At 44.7% G+C, this 18,920-nt stretch overlaps 1 protein-coding gene across 2 annotated transcripts in view; it reads right to left on the reverse strand.

Moving 5' to 3' along the window:
• The window catches only part of LOC134841252 (E3 ubiquitin-protein ligase RBBP6-like), a 52,883-nt gene extending 47,332 nt beyond the window's left edge, over nucleotides 1-5,551 (reverse strand). For both annotated transcript variants that reach the window (XM_063857121.1, XM_063857111.1), the window contains exon 1: nucleotides 5,372-5,551. In XM_063857121.1, coding sequence (XP_063713191.1) covers nucleotides 5,372-5,540 — 169 coding nt within the window. In that variant the 5' untranslated portion in view covers nucleotides 5,541-5,551. The remainder of the gene's footprint in view (nucleotides 1-5,371) is intronic.
• Between the last annotated feature and the right edge of the window lie 13,369 nt (nucleotides 5,552-18,920).

Consider the following 18,920-nt stretch of genomic DNA (forward strand, 5'->3'; position numbering starts at 1 on the left):
AAGATTGCTGTTTTGCACTGAGAAGTTTAATTTGACCAATAATTTGAGTAAAAGAAACAGAGTAAAAACAAGAATACTATAGTGACTGTTGTAGAGCAGAGAAAGGAAGTAGTTGACGGTAATTAAGTTGATATTTAAATGATTTTTCGTTAGGAGTGAGGGATACCTTCAACTCAAAAGCGTGGGTTTCACCAGTCAAAACTGATTTTCCTTTTTTGGCCTGTAATCGTGTCCATTCAGATTTCAGCTCCCTTTTATGGAAACTTTTGATCAAAGTCGTCTCCAATCGGAAAAATTGAAATTGTTGTTTGAAATCACAAAAAAATGTTCAATTCTGTTCTGGTTGTCGTATCCAATCAGATAAAAGTTTGCATTTTGAGGACTTTAATCTTCTAAATAAGTAAAAATATACACAAAGGAAATTGCAAAAATAAATGAACACAAAATGTTTGCTGTGAAAATCAAAACAATTGCCGATATAAGTAACACAAAAAACAAAATTATAACAAGTCGCACCTCTGCATATTCTCTCAAGTTGATGAAGATAGCTCAAAGCTGATGAATTTTTCGAAGCAAATCTTATTCCAAACCTGATCATGCAGGGTTTTGAACTTTAAAAATCTTTAAAAAATGGAGGGAAAAAGAACTTTGCCGGGGAGTTTTGAAAAATTTGGGAATCGGGTAGGAGATAAAAATACTCTCTAATACATTATCATACGATTTTTTGATCAATTACAAGTTTTCTTTCCTTGTCAGGTGTAATTCAGCCGTAAGTTTAAAGCTTTGATACTAAATACTTGGCTCAGAAGTAAACTCTTTGATTGGACGAGTTTCTCTAAAGAGACCTTTACTCAGCCGGAAAACGCTCTTTTGTACAATTTGAACGTCCAAAAATTTATGAAAAAAGTAGGGGTCGGCATCTATTTCAACAGTCAGAAAATCAATTGGATTTTTTTTTCTTGTAAAGTAACTCGAGGAAACTCAAATGTGTTGATAGACATTTTTCAAATAAGGATTACGGTTTCTAAAAAATCATAAACAGTTTACCTTTAGAAAATGCTGGACTCTGATTGGTTGATCTCCAAAAAACAGTGTGTTACTTGAAAAATCTCAATTCTGATTAGTTGATTTTCCCTAAGCAATATCAGATAAAACTTATTCCATTCTGATTTTCTTTTTCGTTAAAAGCAATCGCTCTATACCGTTTTCAAATCTCCCAATAAAGTAGGTACCTTTAATTAAGGCACATGCTAAAACTCTTATTTTTTTCTAGATGCCGGCACTCAACAGGATTGAGAAAAAGAAATGCGAGAACTGTGGTGAAGAGTTGAAAGCGAGGAAAACGAGTGATTCTGTTGCCGATTTGAAAAATCTTGGAAAACGAGGAGGATTGAGATCAGCTACGAGATGAGTTGCTAGTCAACACTTCTTGACAGATACTGATATGGTAAATGGACGCCACAAGGTATTCGACTTCTTCAAAACTAGATCCTAATCTTGTTAATGAAAAACTGGATCAAGTATTTCAAAAACTTGATTTTTCAGCAAAAATCAACATTGGCTTGGAATTTGTGTTACGTAATATAGAAACCGGTGAATATCGTTAACTCTACTCTTATGAAAACAACACACTTTTTGGTAAATCTATACTGCTTTGTACTAAAGCAGACTTGACGACTATACGACTTGAAGTTTCGTGGAATTTCGATGGATAATCTGTCAATAGTTGGAGATGAAGTAGAGAAAAACATCTTTATCTACGATATCGTCATTGAAGCTGAAGACTTCGTGGCAGAATTAGCTCGGAGAAGTATCGGTAAATAGGAGAATACAATGAAACTTCTACAATACAACAACCACGTTTTTTACGTCAATAAAATCGACAACTTCAAATGCTTCCGATGCCCAGCTTGCGATACATTTTTCCACAAGTTAGACCATTTCAACAAGCATTTTCTACGAAGCAAAGACCGAATCGGAAATAATTTACAACAAAAACTTTTACTCTCTACGTAAGACGTTATTTCAAAAACTGGATGGGTTCAATATTGAGTATACCAAAGAACCGACCTTATTCAAAAATGTCGCTATTTTTGATTTTGAATCAATTGGCGCGCCACTCGAAAACCTGTCTACGTATTTTTACTCTCCACGTAAGACGTTGTTTCAAAAACTGGATGGGTTCAATATTGAGTTTACCAAAGAACCGACCTTTTTCAAAAACGTCGCTATTTTTGATTTTGAATCAATTGGCGGGCCATCTGAACAACTAGAACCGACAGAAACAATAAATTGGATCGGGAAGCATGAACCCACATTAGTGTCATTTTCATCCAAGTTACTTTACAAACCCATACTTTTGTGTGACAAAGATCCACAATCCCTCATTAATGACTTAGTGGCAAACTTAAAACGGAGATACAATCAAAGATTCTGGAATTTGAAACTAACATCAAAAAGCGGCCACACACGATTTTCAGCATTGTTAATGAACGAGGCAGTTTACTGTGTACCAAAATTTATCGATTTGTACAATACACACCGCGTTAAGTATTCAAAAGTTTCGTTCAGTCGGTTGTTGATGCTAGGCGAGCCGGTGATGAAAAACCTTTATCTGAAGTGGTTACCGAAACTATGAAACTGCTCGGAAATAATTCCTGCGGTTATCAAATAATGGACAGATCAAAACATACAATGACAAATATCTTGGAGACGAGAAAACCCGTAAAGCTTTTAATTACCAGTTCCTCAAGAGACTCAATATCGTAGCTAAAGATTTGTATGAAGCGAAACTTGTTAAAACTACTATAGAGCATCGTGAACCAATTATAGTAGGATTCTTTATACTAAAGCATGCCAAGTTGAGAATGTTGGAGCTGTATAATAACTTTTTCGACCAATTTTGCGACGTTTACAAACTTGAAGAACTCGAAATGGATACAGATTCCTCTATTTGGCTTTGGCAGAAGAAGATTAAGATGAATGTATCCTTCCCAGCAAGCGAGCAGAATGGATTGAAAAGCGAAGCACGGAGTGTCGAGACGATTTCAGATGAGATGCGAAAAACAACTTTTCCCCCGTACTTGCTGCTCTAAACATAAGAAACATGAGAAGAGAGAACCAGGATTGTTCAAGGATGAGTTCAGATGCACCAAAATACTGTGACTGTGTAGTAAAACGTATTGCTGTTACGATAGCAAAAGTCAAACGTATAAGTTTAGCAGTAAAGGATTGATCAAACGCGCATTAGAGGACTCTGGAGATGATCCGACGGCAAAGAATCGACAAGTATTGGATGAGGCAGTGAATTTGAAGTCAAATAATAGAGTATTTAAAAACGATTAACCATGCTGTTGCCACTTATGAACAATCTAAAAAAGGAATGAGCTTTTTTTACCCTAAACGGTAAGTTGAATGTGATGGATGTTTAGATGTGATAAACCTCTAAATTTGTAAGAGATTATGTTGTAAAATTGTATACGACGCTGTAAATTAAAAAATTTTCTCTGTAATTAACCTTTCTTTTCAAACGTTACGTTTGGGTAAACAATTTATTGTTTTTTGATTAAGAAAAAGTCTAGAATCTAGAACATCGACAAAATCGGGCGCCAAAAGCTTTTTTCTCGAAACTTACCATCTGATACCTGTCACCGTAAAACATGGGAAATCTATTGCCTATGTTAACATATAGGATGAGGACCGGATACTCTATAGCCTATGTTAATACATGGAAGTACTCACGCCCCCCCCCCCCCCGGGCTGAACTGCCCCAACATCTACTACTCCAAACATTTTCTGCCTGGATGTTATCAAGAGCACAGAGCAGATCACCATACTGCAAATTACTAAGGGTGCAGTGCAACAGGAACATCAGGTCCACCGTCGAACATAAGTTGAAACCCAAAATTGAACACTTGCTTACCAACAACCATGAGAGCATCTCTGAACTTGAATATTTTTGCGGGATCAAAAACCTCCATTAACCAAAAGACAAAGTTGCCTTAACGAGAAATCTAAGCTACTTAGCAGAATTCCAATTTTATCAGCTAATGAAAACAAACTTGCCGGAAAAACAGATGTAGGCTAGCACAACTTAGGTCGGGGTATTCAATCCACCTTAATAGTTACCACCATAGACTGAATAACAATATACCTGACGTTTGCCCAAGTTACTATATAGGACCTCACACCACTGATCATCCCTTTAATTGCCGGGTACACCCTATCGCACTTACCACCGACAGCCTATAGGAGAATCCCGAGGAATCTGCCAAACATCTGCATCTTATCACATAACAGAATTTGTCTCGGTTCTCGCCACTAACTATAACCTTGGCCCCTAGAACAGGCATCATTTTTGACAACCAAACCTCACTCTTGAGTGTGCTATACAGAGAGGAGGCGCCGATACCAGCACAAAGACGCTATCGCTGGGAAAGGTGGTTCCGCTTCAATGTCGGTTTTGCCGCTAGATACCCTGGTTGGAACTGCAGTGATAGATTATACAAGACAACGAACAAAAACCCCTGACTCTCTCTCTCTCTCTCTCTCTCAAACAGAATCAATCTCTCCGATTCAATTGGATGTTCGAAACCGAAATCAGTGTAGCAACAACAACAACATTGACGACTTAGGTTGAAAAAATCTTCGCAATAATAAACCACGCACCGCTTGTAAAAAAACAAATGACAGTGGTCAATTACTTTGGAAGTAACAACGAAATTTTCCAGCTAAAGTAACTTTTATAATTAATGTGAAAAAATGTTCTTTTAGTGGGTGCTCTATAAAATCCAAAGCATTCCATGAGAAATTAAATTTACTGAAACATAAGGTTTTAAGCACATGAGCTATTATTCCGAAACTCGACTGATCAATTTAGGGTCACAATTCACTGGTTTTTGCTCAAAAGTGGTCTGAAAATTGAAATACTCAGGCCGATTTTTGCCGAGACCATGAATACTCTTTCGGCTATTTTCACTGCATATTCGAGTGAAAGGCTACTAATCTGATATAACCCTCGCTAATTTCAATGTTCTAGAATCCAAAGTTCCTCAACAGCTTCGGTAGTCGGAACAAAAACAAAGTACGAACATTGGCAAAAAACGGTTACAGAAAAACAAAGTACGAACATTGATGTAGTCCCATTAAAACAAACAAAAAAAATTAGTTTTTTGAAGTTATAGAAGTCAATTAGCTTAAAAATAAAATACAAAAGTTATAAATACAACAAAAGCTTAAGAAACAGTTGGCTCGTATTCCGTTGAGTTGTTCACTTCTAAAGCTTCTAAAAATTACATCAATTTCACGTTGCTTTTACCTTAGAAAATCTTTATTAAAAAATAATCGCGACCGATATAACAATTATACATACCCTCATTACTAGCTGCATTTATCAATTGTAAATCCGATTCATCTATTTTCATTTTCTTTTTGGCCACAATTGATCTTCGTACCTCCTTAGCAGATATAGATAACCCATCGAACGGAATTGAGTCAAACTTTAATTGACTCTTGAACTTGAAGAAGATCTGTGCAGGCATATCTTCTGTAAAATAGAAGTGTACAAAAAAAATAACAATTGATGAGTTGTAACTCGAAAACGTTCCAATAAACATTCAAAAAACATGGTCTAAATTTTTCCAGAACAACTTTGTACACAGCAGCTGAGCTTCGCTTCACTTGCAATACAAAACCAGAAAGCAGCTAAGTCGGCGAAAAATCAAAAACAAATTCGAAAATGTCGAATAAACTAAACCTACCAAAACAATCAGGCTAGTATTGAAAAAGAAACGTGCCAAGACAATAGGTGAGGCACTTCTATGATATCATGAGTTCGCAGTTCAGAGAGATGTCTCAGAAAATTTTGATCAAAAATATTTTCGTTATTTCTGATCCCTTCGACCATAATGCCCTCGAAGTCTATGACATTCGACCAGAATGGCGCCAAAATGCTGTAACATTCGCCCGGAAGTACATATCGACGGTAAATAAAGCTAGGTTGTAAAACGACTGGCTAGCATGTAAACACAACTCTACATGCTTTTAACCGTCTCTACCAAAGCCAGTTCTTTGTGTGGTCCTTTTAACATCGGGTCGACAAAATTGTTACTGTTTTGGGCTTCGGTCAGAACGCTCAGATTAACTTAGTTACATGCAAAATAGTGAGCTCATGGTTGGGTTTCAGTATCCCCAGACCATGAGGTCACTCCTAAAACCAGGGCTACTACTTATTTATTATATTACTTTTGTTTTAGTTCAGTAGATAAAAATCATCATTCCCATCGGAGTTGGATCAACCCTTTCCCTCAACTCCTAGCTTCTCATCATCTGAAAACGAATTTAGATGTTATTAATTCAATCAGGACATTCCAGGATTGTAACAGTCGCCTACTTAAGTGACAAATGAGGTTAAAGAAAAATAGGCCCTATAACCATTGGCCCAAGAGTCAGGGACACTATCTCTTGTGTTCTTCTACCTCAAGCGGTCGGAGCGAATTCGGTTCACTTGCGACATGAGACTAAAACCCGCATTACAGCTTAAAGGCCACTAGCAAAATACCCCCCCCCCCCCACTCTAGAAAAATAGAACGCTCCCATACTCAGGTCTCAAAATACCTAAAATACACGAATGCTGTTAAAAACAGGGTCGGAACCTTATGTATAGCTACTTTTTATTAGAAAGTGGACCTTTCATCTATTTCAGATGGATCAACCTAAAAACTCTCTCTAACTGAACATAACAACATAAAACACACTCAAGAAAAATAAATTAGGTACTCACATACCGACACGACTTCTAGAATTGAGTAACTAAACTATAAAGCAGCTCTAGAATTGATTGGGTAATTAAGTTTAACCAAGAGTCAGGGACACTATTTGCGCTACCCACTATTTGCGCTCCAAGTGAACCGAATTCGCTCCGACCGCTTGAGGTAGAAGAAAACAAGAACTCGTTTGCGCTACCCAAACTCCTATATTTCCTTCGTACAGCCCCTTGTTTTCTATACGAGCAGCTCCTTCAAAATTACGACAACACCCTCCAGAAATCAGTGGAAGAAATCTGCAACATCACTGTAACATTCGTCTACTGCAGTCACACATGAGGCTTAAGAAAAATAGGCCCTATAACCACTGGCTCAAGGGTCAGGGACACCATCTCTTGTGTTTTTCTACCTCAAGAACGGTCGGAGCCAGTTCGATTCGCTTGTGACATGAGACTACGACCCGTTACAGCTTAAAGGCTACTACTAAAATATCCCCCCACTCTAGAATTAGAAACGTCCCCATACTTAGGTCTCTAGATACCCAAAATACATGAACGCCGTTAAAAACCGGGTTGGAACAATCCGTTAAGTTACTTTTTATTAGACAGTGGAACTTTGATCCATTTCAGATGGATCAACCTAAAACTCGCCTTACCTCAACATAACAATCATAAAACACACTCTAGGAATTTAAATTTGTACTCACATAGTAGCACGCTCAAGAAGTGGGAAATAATCCAGTCGGTAGTTAACTCAAGAATTAAATAACGTAACTAAATGAGTCTAATGTTTTATAGTTTTAACAATGAGAACGAGTTTATACTCTAGACAATAGTTTTCTTGTGAACCATTAGGACACTCAAGTTGTCCACCTTTCCACCGAAGGTTCACTCTAGTCCAGTTCCGAATAATACTCCAGTCGCTATAATCCAATTCGAGGGAATGCTCTCGTCTCTGTCACAGATGGGACAGCTCTACTCTCGATTATTATAGTGATGGAAATTGCGAATAGCAATTTCCTACTGCTTTTTCTTACAACTTTCCCGCGTGTGTGTCTCAATCGTTCTGAAATTGTTCTTACTTCTTTTTCTGATTTTCAGTTCTCGCGAGAAAATCGTGCATGACAGGTTCCATTCGAAATTTTGAAAAATTAAATTTCACTCCAAAATCAAGTGTTTTTTGCTTCTCTCAAGGTCAAACTTCCAAATATGACCGACTGGCACATACTCCCCGGACTCGAGATCGATGTCCTCATCGCGCGCTGTCTTCTGCCAGTGAGTCCCAGAAAAACCGAGTGTTGCTCAAGATACAGTGCCAGTGGTCATTTACAGAAGTTTGCAGCAGATTTAAGCTTATCTACACCCCAAAATTCACAGCCATTTAAAATTTTCACACTATTGCTAAACAGCAACCAAAATCTGCATACACCTGCACCCTTGAATTTTCGCTTTTCAAGCCAATCATTTTAAAATCTCTTTTGTCCTATTCAATCAGGAAATTGTCATGCAGCATTTCGATTTATATAATAAATATAGTATATTAGTAACAATATTTGCTTTGTTAAAATTTCTTTTTCGTGAATCCAACTTTCACTCGGATCCACGCTCAAGCCCCCCTTCCCTCTCAAGACTCAAGATCCATCCGATTTGCCCATTCATCTCGTACTCTTCGCCTTGGAGGTACTGCATCCTGAAGTGCTGGATGCGGCAAACTGTCTCAACAGTTCCTCTTCATCATCGGAACTAATCACAATCTCCTCCCAAGCCTTCAGCTGTTCATAGGATCGCATCCATTCTCTCTGCTCATGCAACCTCTTTGCTTGGTTGGGTAGTGCCTTCACCCTAGCTTCTCGGTTCAAGCAAAAGGAGTTGTGCAGGCTCAAGCTCACGTTCTTCGCCAGGTCTTCCTCTAGTATTGACTCCCTCGCTTTGGTATTGTCTCTAGACATCTTACCCACTCTTTTCCATCCTGTCGTGATCGCATTACGATGGGTTAGCAGGGGTCTCTTGAAAGCTTCCGGCCCAATCTCGGCCTGGAACTGTCGATACTCTTTTTGATGTTTTCTCATGTGATCTTTCGTTGTCATGTACAACCAAGACGTCAGTGTCGCCCGAAACCATGGAAAGTACCTCAAGCGACTCCATACGTGCCTGACTTCCGTCGGTATGGCGAATACTTTGCACGCAGTCTCAAACAACTCGAGTCTCCTGCTGTAGTCTATCGCGTATATTGACTCAGCCGTTGGCGTCGTCGCCTCCCGATACTTCGTTATATTCTCTTCTATCCATCTCAGAGCTAACATCGTACTCACTACTAAGAGCGTCACCTTCTGCCGGTGATCCGTCAGTCCGATCGACCGAATCTCTTCCACATCCCACACCAGGCAAAGGTTCTTGTGATCTGGATACCACACCGTTTGTGCCAAACAGTGGCATGGGCATTCCCCATGAGAGATCTCAATGCTCCTGAGATTACGCTCCCCTGAGGCTTCCAAGAGAGGCTCAAGCTCCATCATTTTCTCGTGCATCGTGTCGTTGTCTTCCAGGTTCGGAGTACTTCCCACAGGTTTCCCGATCACGTTTTGTCTCTCGTGATCGCTTGTGTTTTCTCTTTCCAACTTCAGAAGATCTTCTCCCCAGATTTCGCTTAAGTCATCTCTCAATTCTTTTGGTACTGTCCCTTTGATTTTTCTCAACAACTTGTGCGAGTGATGCGACATCCGAGCCAACCTCACGCACTTGGGCACTGAGAAGGCCTTGTCCACCAGTATTCTCTGGCTGGACACTTCCACCATCGCCATGTGTAGCGGGTAGTGACTTCCGCACAAGTTGGCCATCATTGACCCTATCAGCGATTTCGCGTTCAATGGCAAGCCATAAGCTTCGCTCATGGGAAATCCCATTTCCGCCTCAAGACCAACCTTCCAGCTCCGGATGTGTTTTTGAGTCACCTGCAACACCCCGGGCCATGATTCTACGCTCAACGCCGTCACTAAATGATGTTCAGATTCCAGTCTCTCCAGTGCCTGCAGAACACACATTCTCGAGAAGAATCCGAGAGCTGTCGCTATATTCACCGTGGTTCTCGCGTAACATTCCGCTGTTATTTGCACTTCACTTTTCTCCCTTTCTGTGATGTCTTCGAACCAAGTGACCAGGTCTTCTTTTTGAAACGACAGTATTCTGACGCATGACCGTCCATCGCAGATGTACTCTCCGTTCCCACACGTCGAATCCAGACAGCTACCCGGCTCCAATTTCTTTGCTGACCCGGGGTCGCTCGTCCTTTCGCTTGGCTCTTGCATCTGGGGCGTGATTAGCTTATGTAGCACACTCAACTTCGCCAGATCTTCATCTTCCGTTGGTGCTAACCTCACTCGCTCGGTGGTTTCCTCGATTAGACTCGCATGGGGATGTGGACACCAGGAGGGTCTTAGTAGCTTCCATATCACTCCCAAGTTCGTAGTTAACAAGCCATTTCCACCGCCCACGTTCACTTCAACTCTCCTGTTTGAGCGCGGTATGCTTATCACCTCTGGTGTTTTCTCAAGAATCAGGCCCAGGCTCGGCCCCTCTTTCTCCACCGCGTCTATCTCCATTATTCTTTCTGTCCAAAACTTCAGTAGCTCCGCTACCTCATGGTTTCTGTGGGCTCCTCCAGCTTCCGAGGCTAAGAAGGGATTGTAGGCTATTCCCATCACTCCAGACACATATTGGTATTCCCCCTTCTCACTGAGTCTCGAGTACTGTTCTGACGAGGCCAGGTTACGATGAACATCATGTTCTTCCTCGAACTTCTTATTAGAGAACCTCCGTACCTCGTCCAGCTTTCGATGGTTCTCTAAGGATAGTCTGGAACCATCTTCTTTCTCTATTCCTGTACTCTGATATACGTTCAAGATGATCGTTGAGACTCTTTTCTCCATGGTTTTACTTCCACTTGCTCTCTGGTGGCATGCCAGGATGGTGCTATCAGACATCATTGACATTATCCATCTCAAGAAACATGTGGCATCTTTTCTTCTAGCCAGGCTCAAGCCTGAATTGTCCCTGGCCACGTGTTGCATCAGTGCCTGATACACCTCTAGCTTCTTGCTTCCCAACTTCAGCCTGTCATACGAGGTCAATGTCTCCAACTCTATTCCCACCAGACTCCAGGTGAACATTAATTGTCCCGCAGTTCTAACGAAGGGGTTCGCCATCAGTGGCGGTGCTGATGAGGATGTCCTCATCGCCTCTTCAAAATGATCCTTCAACAAACTCTGCCAGGACCTCTTCAGATGACTTGCCATCTCTATCTTATTAACCTCGGCTTTTTGCTGGGTGGCCCAATTGCGTCGCTTGCGAGCTATTCCACTGTCCAACTTCTTCAAGCAGTCCTCCATTTCCTTCAATGTTTCGAGGGCCACCCACCACGTCCGGGAAGTGTTCCTCGTCTTGTTCCTCTCCAATGGATCACTCGTCACTTGCTTGCCCATATCCTGATGTGCCTTCGAGATCCATTCTTTGCCGATCTCCACTTCCCCTACCTGTCCGTTCGTTGAACCTCTCTTCACGTTTACCTTCTGAGGCTTGAAGTCTTCTTCTGACGTCGAACTGGCGGAAACCTCTATTTCCTTCTCTACTTCAAGTGGTTTCCTGAGCTCCGAGCTGTTCTTGTATGCCGCCTTCTTGCATCGAGCCAAAACGATGGGCGCCGTCTCTCTCAAGTTTCCTTCCGAAACAGCATCCACTGAAGGACTACCCCATCCTTCCACTTCTCTCTTCCTCTTGCGAGTCTTCACATCTCTGCTCGAGGGTGTTGTGGCTATCATCATTGATTCGACCTCTCCATCCACTCCTTCCAACTCTTGCCTCCCCCCTGCTCGAGCCTTAAGGATATTAGTACTTTTAATCATATTACTAGTCCCAACCTTATCCCTTTTTATATCATCAACCATTTTATCCACAGTTTTTTGTTTCAGAGTAGAGCTGTCCTCGCATTTCTCTTTTCTAGTCTTCGATCGTGCGTTCCTCAGCTCCACTAGCTTGTTCAGCAGCTCTTTTCTTGCTTTCTCATCCAGGCCCGTTCCTATCAGGAGCGGTTCCCCGAATCTCACTACTGCGTCCCACAGTTCCTTCTTGAACTTGTCCAGCGTCGTCTCGCTGCCCACTTCTCGATTGAATTCCTCCAGGAACTCCTGCCAAGCGTCATCCTCGAGAGATCCCAAGAATATGTCCCTGTTCCCTTCGAACGTGTTCTTCTCCCTTTCCTCCGAGCTCAAGAGTAACATCCCCATATTGAAGGTCTCACCTGCCAATGGCAACTCTAGGTTCTTCCGCGGGGACGGGTTCAGAGGTGGGGTGGCAGTATCTGCCCAATTCTCTTCGCTCAAGTCTTTCAACAGCTCTTGAGTGGTGAGTTCCTCCCCTGATGGCCCTGGTTCAGGCGTATTCCCCACCTCCATGTCTTCTCCAGCTTCACTGAGAGTTTCATCCATACTCTCTTCCTCTGATTCATTTCTTCTTCTCTCGAGAATTCTTTTGAATCGATCCTCAACGGGTCCACTCCTCTTGTCTCCAGGCGTGTCTACAGACAGTGGTGACGGTGTCGTAGGATCCAGCTTTTTATATTCCGTCAGGGCTACATGCAGTTGACCTGCTGCATCTAGTTCTGTTCCCTCCTGTGTCACTTCTACTTGTTCCAAGCCATAGGGTGCCTTGTATTTTCTCGTGGCAAATTTCATTTCGTCCACCAATGCGACGTGCCCCTCCATCACGATCATCCTGCCATCATCCCATATGGGTAGCATATTCTCAAGTCCTTCCTTCTCAAGAGTCCTCAAGACTTTCCGCACTTCATATCCAGGGGGCTGCGAACCTCTACTCTTTTTCGCTTGCGTCGTCCACGAATTTACCTTCATCTCGCTGGTGTGGAAGTAGACTGCCGCCGTGTAGCCGATGAACAGGGGATCCCAGCCATCCGTGAAATGCCTCTGCGTTTCCTCCGTCATCATCTTCGCCATTATGGAGGGAACCACCAAGGGACTATTCATTCCCAAGGTCATCCTCCTGACTGTCGGGAACTCAGGCATGGTGGCTGGTAGGATTTCTTTCTCCATTATGGCCTCCAGCTCCCTCTTGACTAGTGCAAAGCACTCCTTCCAGGCGGGGATTCTCAAGACTTCTCGTCCGTCGGCCGTCAATGGGTTTAGGTTCCAAAACTTTGGATACATTTCAATGGGGCCCTCTCGCTTGCCTCCCATTCTACATTGCATTTGTCCCCTGAAGTTGCACACCATCATCTCGGCATCTTTCACTTTTCCGAAGAGTACCGTGTTGCTCATACGCGCCCTGAGCACCTCCTGCTGACACCAATTCAGCGCTGTACCATCCAGTACGCTGATGAGACTCAAGTGCGTCACCGAGTGACGATACGTTATCACCAGGGGATCTGGAAACGCGTACGTCACTGCTGGACCATAGATGCAGGTCACCACCTCCTCTAGACCCCGGATTATCCCCATTGGGTCCGACCTCATTGCCAGACACAGGTCCGTCAACAGAGGCATCCCTCTGTTCGCCTTCTCCCATTCTTCTCTCGAGGTTGGGTTCTCATCTTCACCCGTCATGTATCGATTCTGCATCATGAGGTATTGCACCAGCAGTGTCTTCAACCCTGCGGCACACTTGTAGGAGCTGGTTTCAATGCTCGTGTGGACTCTCCCCATAGACAGAGGTTCTCCATATTCCATTAACCGATGAAACGACACCAATTCCCCATGGGTCAAGAGTACTAGTGCCAGATACCCATCAACTCGAAGTGTCTCCACTCCTCGACTAAACATGTATGCTGGGCCCATGTTGAACAAGTATCTGGGGTAAACTAAATACAGGGCCAAGAGCAGGCTGATGGACATGCCCAGTATCTCCTGTACGAAGGCTCCGAAGATAGTCGCCGTGGTGCCGAACACTCCTGCCAAGAATTCTTTCTCCCAGCAAGGACTCAAGAACTTGAGAATCTCGTAATCTCTCCTAGTCTTCAATTCGCCGTTGGCGTGCTCTCTCCAAAATCCTCCAATCGTCACTTCATTGGCGGCCGAGACAAATCTAGCCACCGTCATGTCTCTCGTTTCAGCTAGCTCCAGTTGCTTCTCTAGAAAACTCCAGATTTGTTTCACGAGGAGTGGTGCTTCCTCCCTCGTTTTATTCGTGACGTTCTCCAGCCTTGGTGTCAGGAATGGCCACCAGCCATTCTCTTGAGTCAAGCGATATTTCATCGATTCTAACTGTTTCTCCGTCTCGACCACATTTCTTCTCTCGTTGCTGGGACCTCTAGACCTGCTGGTGGAATTTGCGACTTTCACATCCATACTCCGGAACCACAGGCTGGCCGTCAACTGGTTTATCGCCGGGTGGTCGTCCCCGATGACTGGGCTGAACTTGAGTTGTCTAGCAAAGTTCGATATCTCTAGCAAGAGTACCTCATCCAATACAATCAGGACGTCGGCCAGTCCGTAAAAACCCCTCAGTGCATGAGATATGTCAGCCCATGCCGCCGGCAATTCTGATTTGTAAAGCCTCAAGTTCGATGGCTCCAGCTCTCGATTGGGGGCTGCCATCAGAATCCGCCATTCACTCCCTTCTGCTATCAGGATCAAGACCGCGTACACGAATTGTAGGGCGGGTGGCATATTTGCGTATCCTGGGGATGTGGTAAACACCACCTTCGTCTTAGACCCAAATCTCGAGGCTACGTTCTCTTGTACCTCATTCATCGCCGCAAATAACGCCTGAATAGCCTCCCATATCTTCCTTGATGTCGGAATCTCCTTGCCCTTCAGTCGCTCAAGAAGTCCCATCGCGTGCAGGTGATCATTCATTCCTGCAAACAATAGCAGCTCAGGTTCACAGGGCATCTCCGACTTTATTGCCACCACTAGAGTCAACATCTGGTTCAATTCGGCTCCTGGCAAGGAGTATACCAGAGTCTCCGGCCAGAACAACTTGGGAGACGTTCCTTCGAAGTCCGATCCCGCCACAATGACTACTCTTGCAGCAGCTGGATCTGCTCTATCATAAACTGCCAGAGTTTTGGCCAGTTGGGTGCCACCACAGGGCTTCCCGTACCTGGGATCTTCTGCCAACTTCGGACCTTCGTAAGCGGCATCAGGCAATTCCATTCCCCCCGGATTGAGTAGCTTGTCTACCACCTTTAACTGCGCCGGGGTTGCCAACCTGATCCTGGCGATGCCAGTTCGGTGCTTGGGAGGTTCTATTATAAGTCCAGGACTCCCCAACAGCTTGAGAGGCCTGTAGTTAATGGGTCCCATGATCGTTTTTGTGGGAATTCCAGTCAGGTCTGTGGTCTCCATTAGCTTCGCTCTCGAGAAGTGCGCCTCGTGAGCTTTCAACCAGTCTACGCAATGATGTCTATTCAAATCCTCGTGCGACACTCGTTCGATCCCCAGGGTTTCCGCCAACTCTCGTCTGCATTCCAAACTCTCTAGATCCAGTTCCTTCACCTTCTCAGGATATCTCAAGCGGGCAGTCTCCATAGACTTCTTTTCTCTCCTGCCATCTGCCACCACCACAGAGGACATCGCCGAGCCCGGAGGTGTTGATGACTCTACCTCCTCCGACTCCATTGGCGTGGCACTCTGCAATCGGGTCTGATTGCTCCTTGAACTGTCTCTAGTATCAACTCTCGCTCCCAAACGACCAGCCAAGGCCCTCGAGGCAAGGAATGGTGGGTTGGGAGGTGGTCCTAAAGTGAATTGGGCTGTCTCCAGCAGGTCCGCCTCTAGCGTGTTTATGTGTTCCTGGAAGACGTCGTTCAGCCACTCCGCTCCCCTTGGCCTATCGAAATGGATTCCATCTTTTGAGGTGTCTTCAGGGAATCCCTTTTTCTCCATACGTTCTGCTATGTCCAACAGCCTGAGAGGAAGCACACTCTTTCGGTGTATGTCTCGGATCACCTTGTTCAGGCTCCGCACCTTCTGGTTCATCTCTAGGGCGTGCTGATCAAACATCATGTTGTAGGGGACCGTGCATACCGTCAGCAGGATGGGGTCCATCTGGATCCTCAGTTCCTCAAGAAGGCAGCTCATCTTGTCGCACAACCTCGTTACTTTCCTCGCTTCTCCCCTTGACACGTCGTTGGTCCCAACCATCAGGGTCACTGTGTAAACTTTGGTCATCCCTAGCATGTCCAGGGTTGCCAACATCTGTGGCGTGGCAGCTCCAGCGAAACTCAAGACTCCTGTCTGCCAATGTGACCGTATCTGGGTCAACACCCGCACCAGGCTATCCCCTATAATTAGGTGAACTGCACCCTCTGGCACACGAGGTGGCGCTAGATACTCCACCCAGGCTGCGTCATGGAAGCAGTCCCTCCTGGCTCCCTGTTCCGCACTCCAGTCCAGCCGATTGTGCCTGTGGTAGTTCCCTTCTGTATTCTTCTTATAGCTTGCGATCACGACATTCCTGACTGGCTGTTCCCTCCAAGTTGGGGGAAGCTCTGGCCTTGTCGATCTTTCACGACTCTGCTGCTGCAATTTATCGCCTAGCTCCTTCAGGCGCGATGAGGCGCCGCTCACCTGACTGCCACTCGAGGTCGAGGTTGGGGTATATCCTGGTAACACCACATCCATCAGGGGACGTACAGGTTGTGTCTCTAGGTTGCGCAGGGAAGGCGTCACGTCATTCGGTATCCAGACCTCCAACCCTTCACTCATGTGTTCTCTGGCCTCGCGGTCAAGGTTGAACCGTCCTCTAGCCCTGGGAGCTTCATCCACCTCCATGCGCGACTCTGGCCTCGAGCTGGTCACCACTCGTTCGTTTGACCTGGCTCCCTTCTGTGCGTCAAGCTCGCGTTGTCGCTGTTCTATCCTTTCCAACTCCGACTTCAATTGATCACGATTCGCGACGTTCTCCCGCACCCTTAACTCCTGTTGATGCTCAGCTTTTTGTATCTCAAGCAACCTCAGAGCCTGGTCTCGCTCATTGACCGCCTGGTCCCTTTCCAGCTGAACCTTCTCCCGATCCAGATTTGCCTGATCCCGATCGAGGTTCGCCTTATTCCTTTCCTTCTGCGTCTTCTCGAGCTCTTTCTTTAGAACACCTAGATCCGGATATGCCTCGGTCGTCTGTTGCATTCGTGACATCGATGGCACCCTACTCGAGCTCTGGCTGGTGGACCTTACTGTTGGCCTAGTCGGTAGTGGGAATTCCCCTGCGCCATATTCGGTATTGTTATTCAGGCCAGGATTCCTTGCCAAGTCAAAACCCCTTACTCCTCCATCCACATTCCAAGACAACCATCTGGTCTGTTCTTGGTTCGATATTCCCTCGGTGGTGTAGCCGATCATCAAGACAGCCTCCGTTGCAGACTCCCTGCACTCACCCTGGTCCTCCAACTGGAGGATGGCATTCAGCATCACCGCCATTCTCTCGTCTATTTGGGTATAGTCCAAGTCCCTCAGGCGCCTGTATAGCTCATCAAGAGTGGGCTTCCTCAGGGCCGCGGGCACGGAGTTCCAGAATCGGTCTGCCATTCTTTGTAACTTCGGGATGTATGTAGGTAGATGTTAACCAGCTCAAGAATTACCTTACCAACTCAAGAATTACCTTACCAACTCAAGAATTACCTAGAACTGTTCTCTTGCAAGTACTTGCTGTAGATTCGGATTATCGCGTGTTCAATCAAGATTCTCTCTTTCTGTTACTCGCTTGAGTGTAGTTGGATTTTCAACTTTGTTTTTCAAACTTGATCTGAAAACAGAAAGCTCATTAAAACTTAGCATGTCATGTTCCTAATCTAGAGACCCCCCTTCTACCCATATGGTTAAAATCTTATCATTCTCATATCACTTAAAGCAATTCGATTGGATTTTCCCTTAAGAACATGCAGATTCATTTTATGTTTTAGCACCATCAATTCTTTCTTTTAAAATTCAATTGTCATGCCAATCACATCTTAAGATCCCTTTACCTGCGCCGCACCCCAGTACCTAACTCAAGACTCCTCCCTCACACCCGACCTGATACCTCCATGTACCCGACTCAGGCGATGCTCAAGTAGTACTTCTTGTGAAGATGCACCATTATCTCTGTTTCTGCAAAGACCACATGTAGGATAGCGTACAATTCCCTCGAGCTCAGTTTGCCCCTGTTTGGGTCGTACACCGGCATCGAGACCTCCACTATTCCTCTTTCAATCATGAAGTCACGTAGTCTTGTCAGTGCCAATATCACGTGTTCGGGATCAATTGTGTTTCTGTCGTTGACTCTCGTTACTAGGAAGCAGAGGTATTTGCCCGGGACTTGTGCCACTGACGGTGGAAGCGCTGCTATGCCTCCCAGTCCTGGCCTCTGTCTGAACAGAAACTCTACGTTCTGGTACTCTCTTTTGAAGTCAGCCTCCAATCTTGATTTGAAACTCATGTCCGCCGTGATGCAGATCGCGCTGGTTCTGTTTGACAGGATGAAGTCGCTATCCGTTATCATGATGTTCTCTGAGTATTCATTGGGTATTTCGAATTTCGTTTTGAAATTCCTTCCTATGGTAGGCTCTGGTTCTTCTTCCTCCAGTTCCAATCCGCATGTTTCCCTCACTTCCTTGAGCTTCTTTATCATCAAATTTTCGGTGTGGGTAAGTCCTACCCCCACTCCCCGGACAAAAATATTTATCGACGTCCCCGTCGATGTAGTCGGGTCTGAATTGTCCTTGGGGATGTCCAGTGGCCTGTCTGTTGCTGTCCATCCGAAAAGAGGGTCCTCTGTCTTCATGTAATTTGCTGCTGATACATCGATTTGCTGAATGCTTTGTCCTTCGCGGCTCTCGTCTTTGACATCACGCATCCACTCTAGAATCCTCAAGTTCGTGTTCTCCCTCCTTTCTATTTCACTCTGCTCGAGATCCGTCTCCAATTCTGGCGTCGAGTAATCATCCTGCGGATAATGTCCACCATCGTCAATGACCTGCCATTCCTCTTCGGCTTCCAGTTCGCCTGCGCTTAGTAGTTCATCGCCCAACTTGTCTGGCTGTATCTTATCGATCAAGAAGTCATCCCCGTACCTATTGTACCTCATACCTGTTCGTTTACGATTGCCAGTCCTGGTTTCCGGTGGTGTTGGTCGATCCGGCTCCATCCACTTCGGTACCTCGTTTTGCTCT

This window comes from Symsagittifera roscoffensis, chromosome 1 (assembly GCF_963678635.1).
Source record: "Symsagittifera roscoffensis chromosome 1, txSymRosc1.1, whole genome shotgun sequence".
NCBI lineage: Eukaryota > Metazoa > Xenacoelomorpha > Acoela > Convolutidae > Symsagittifera > Symsagittifera roscoffensis.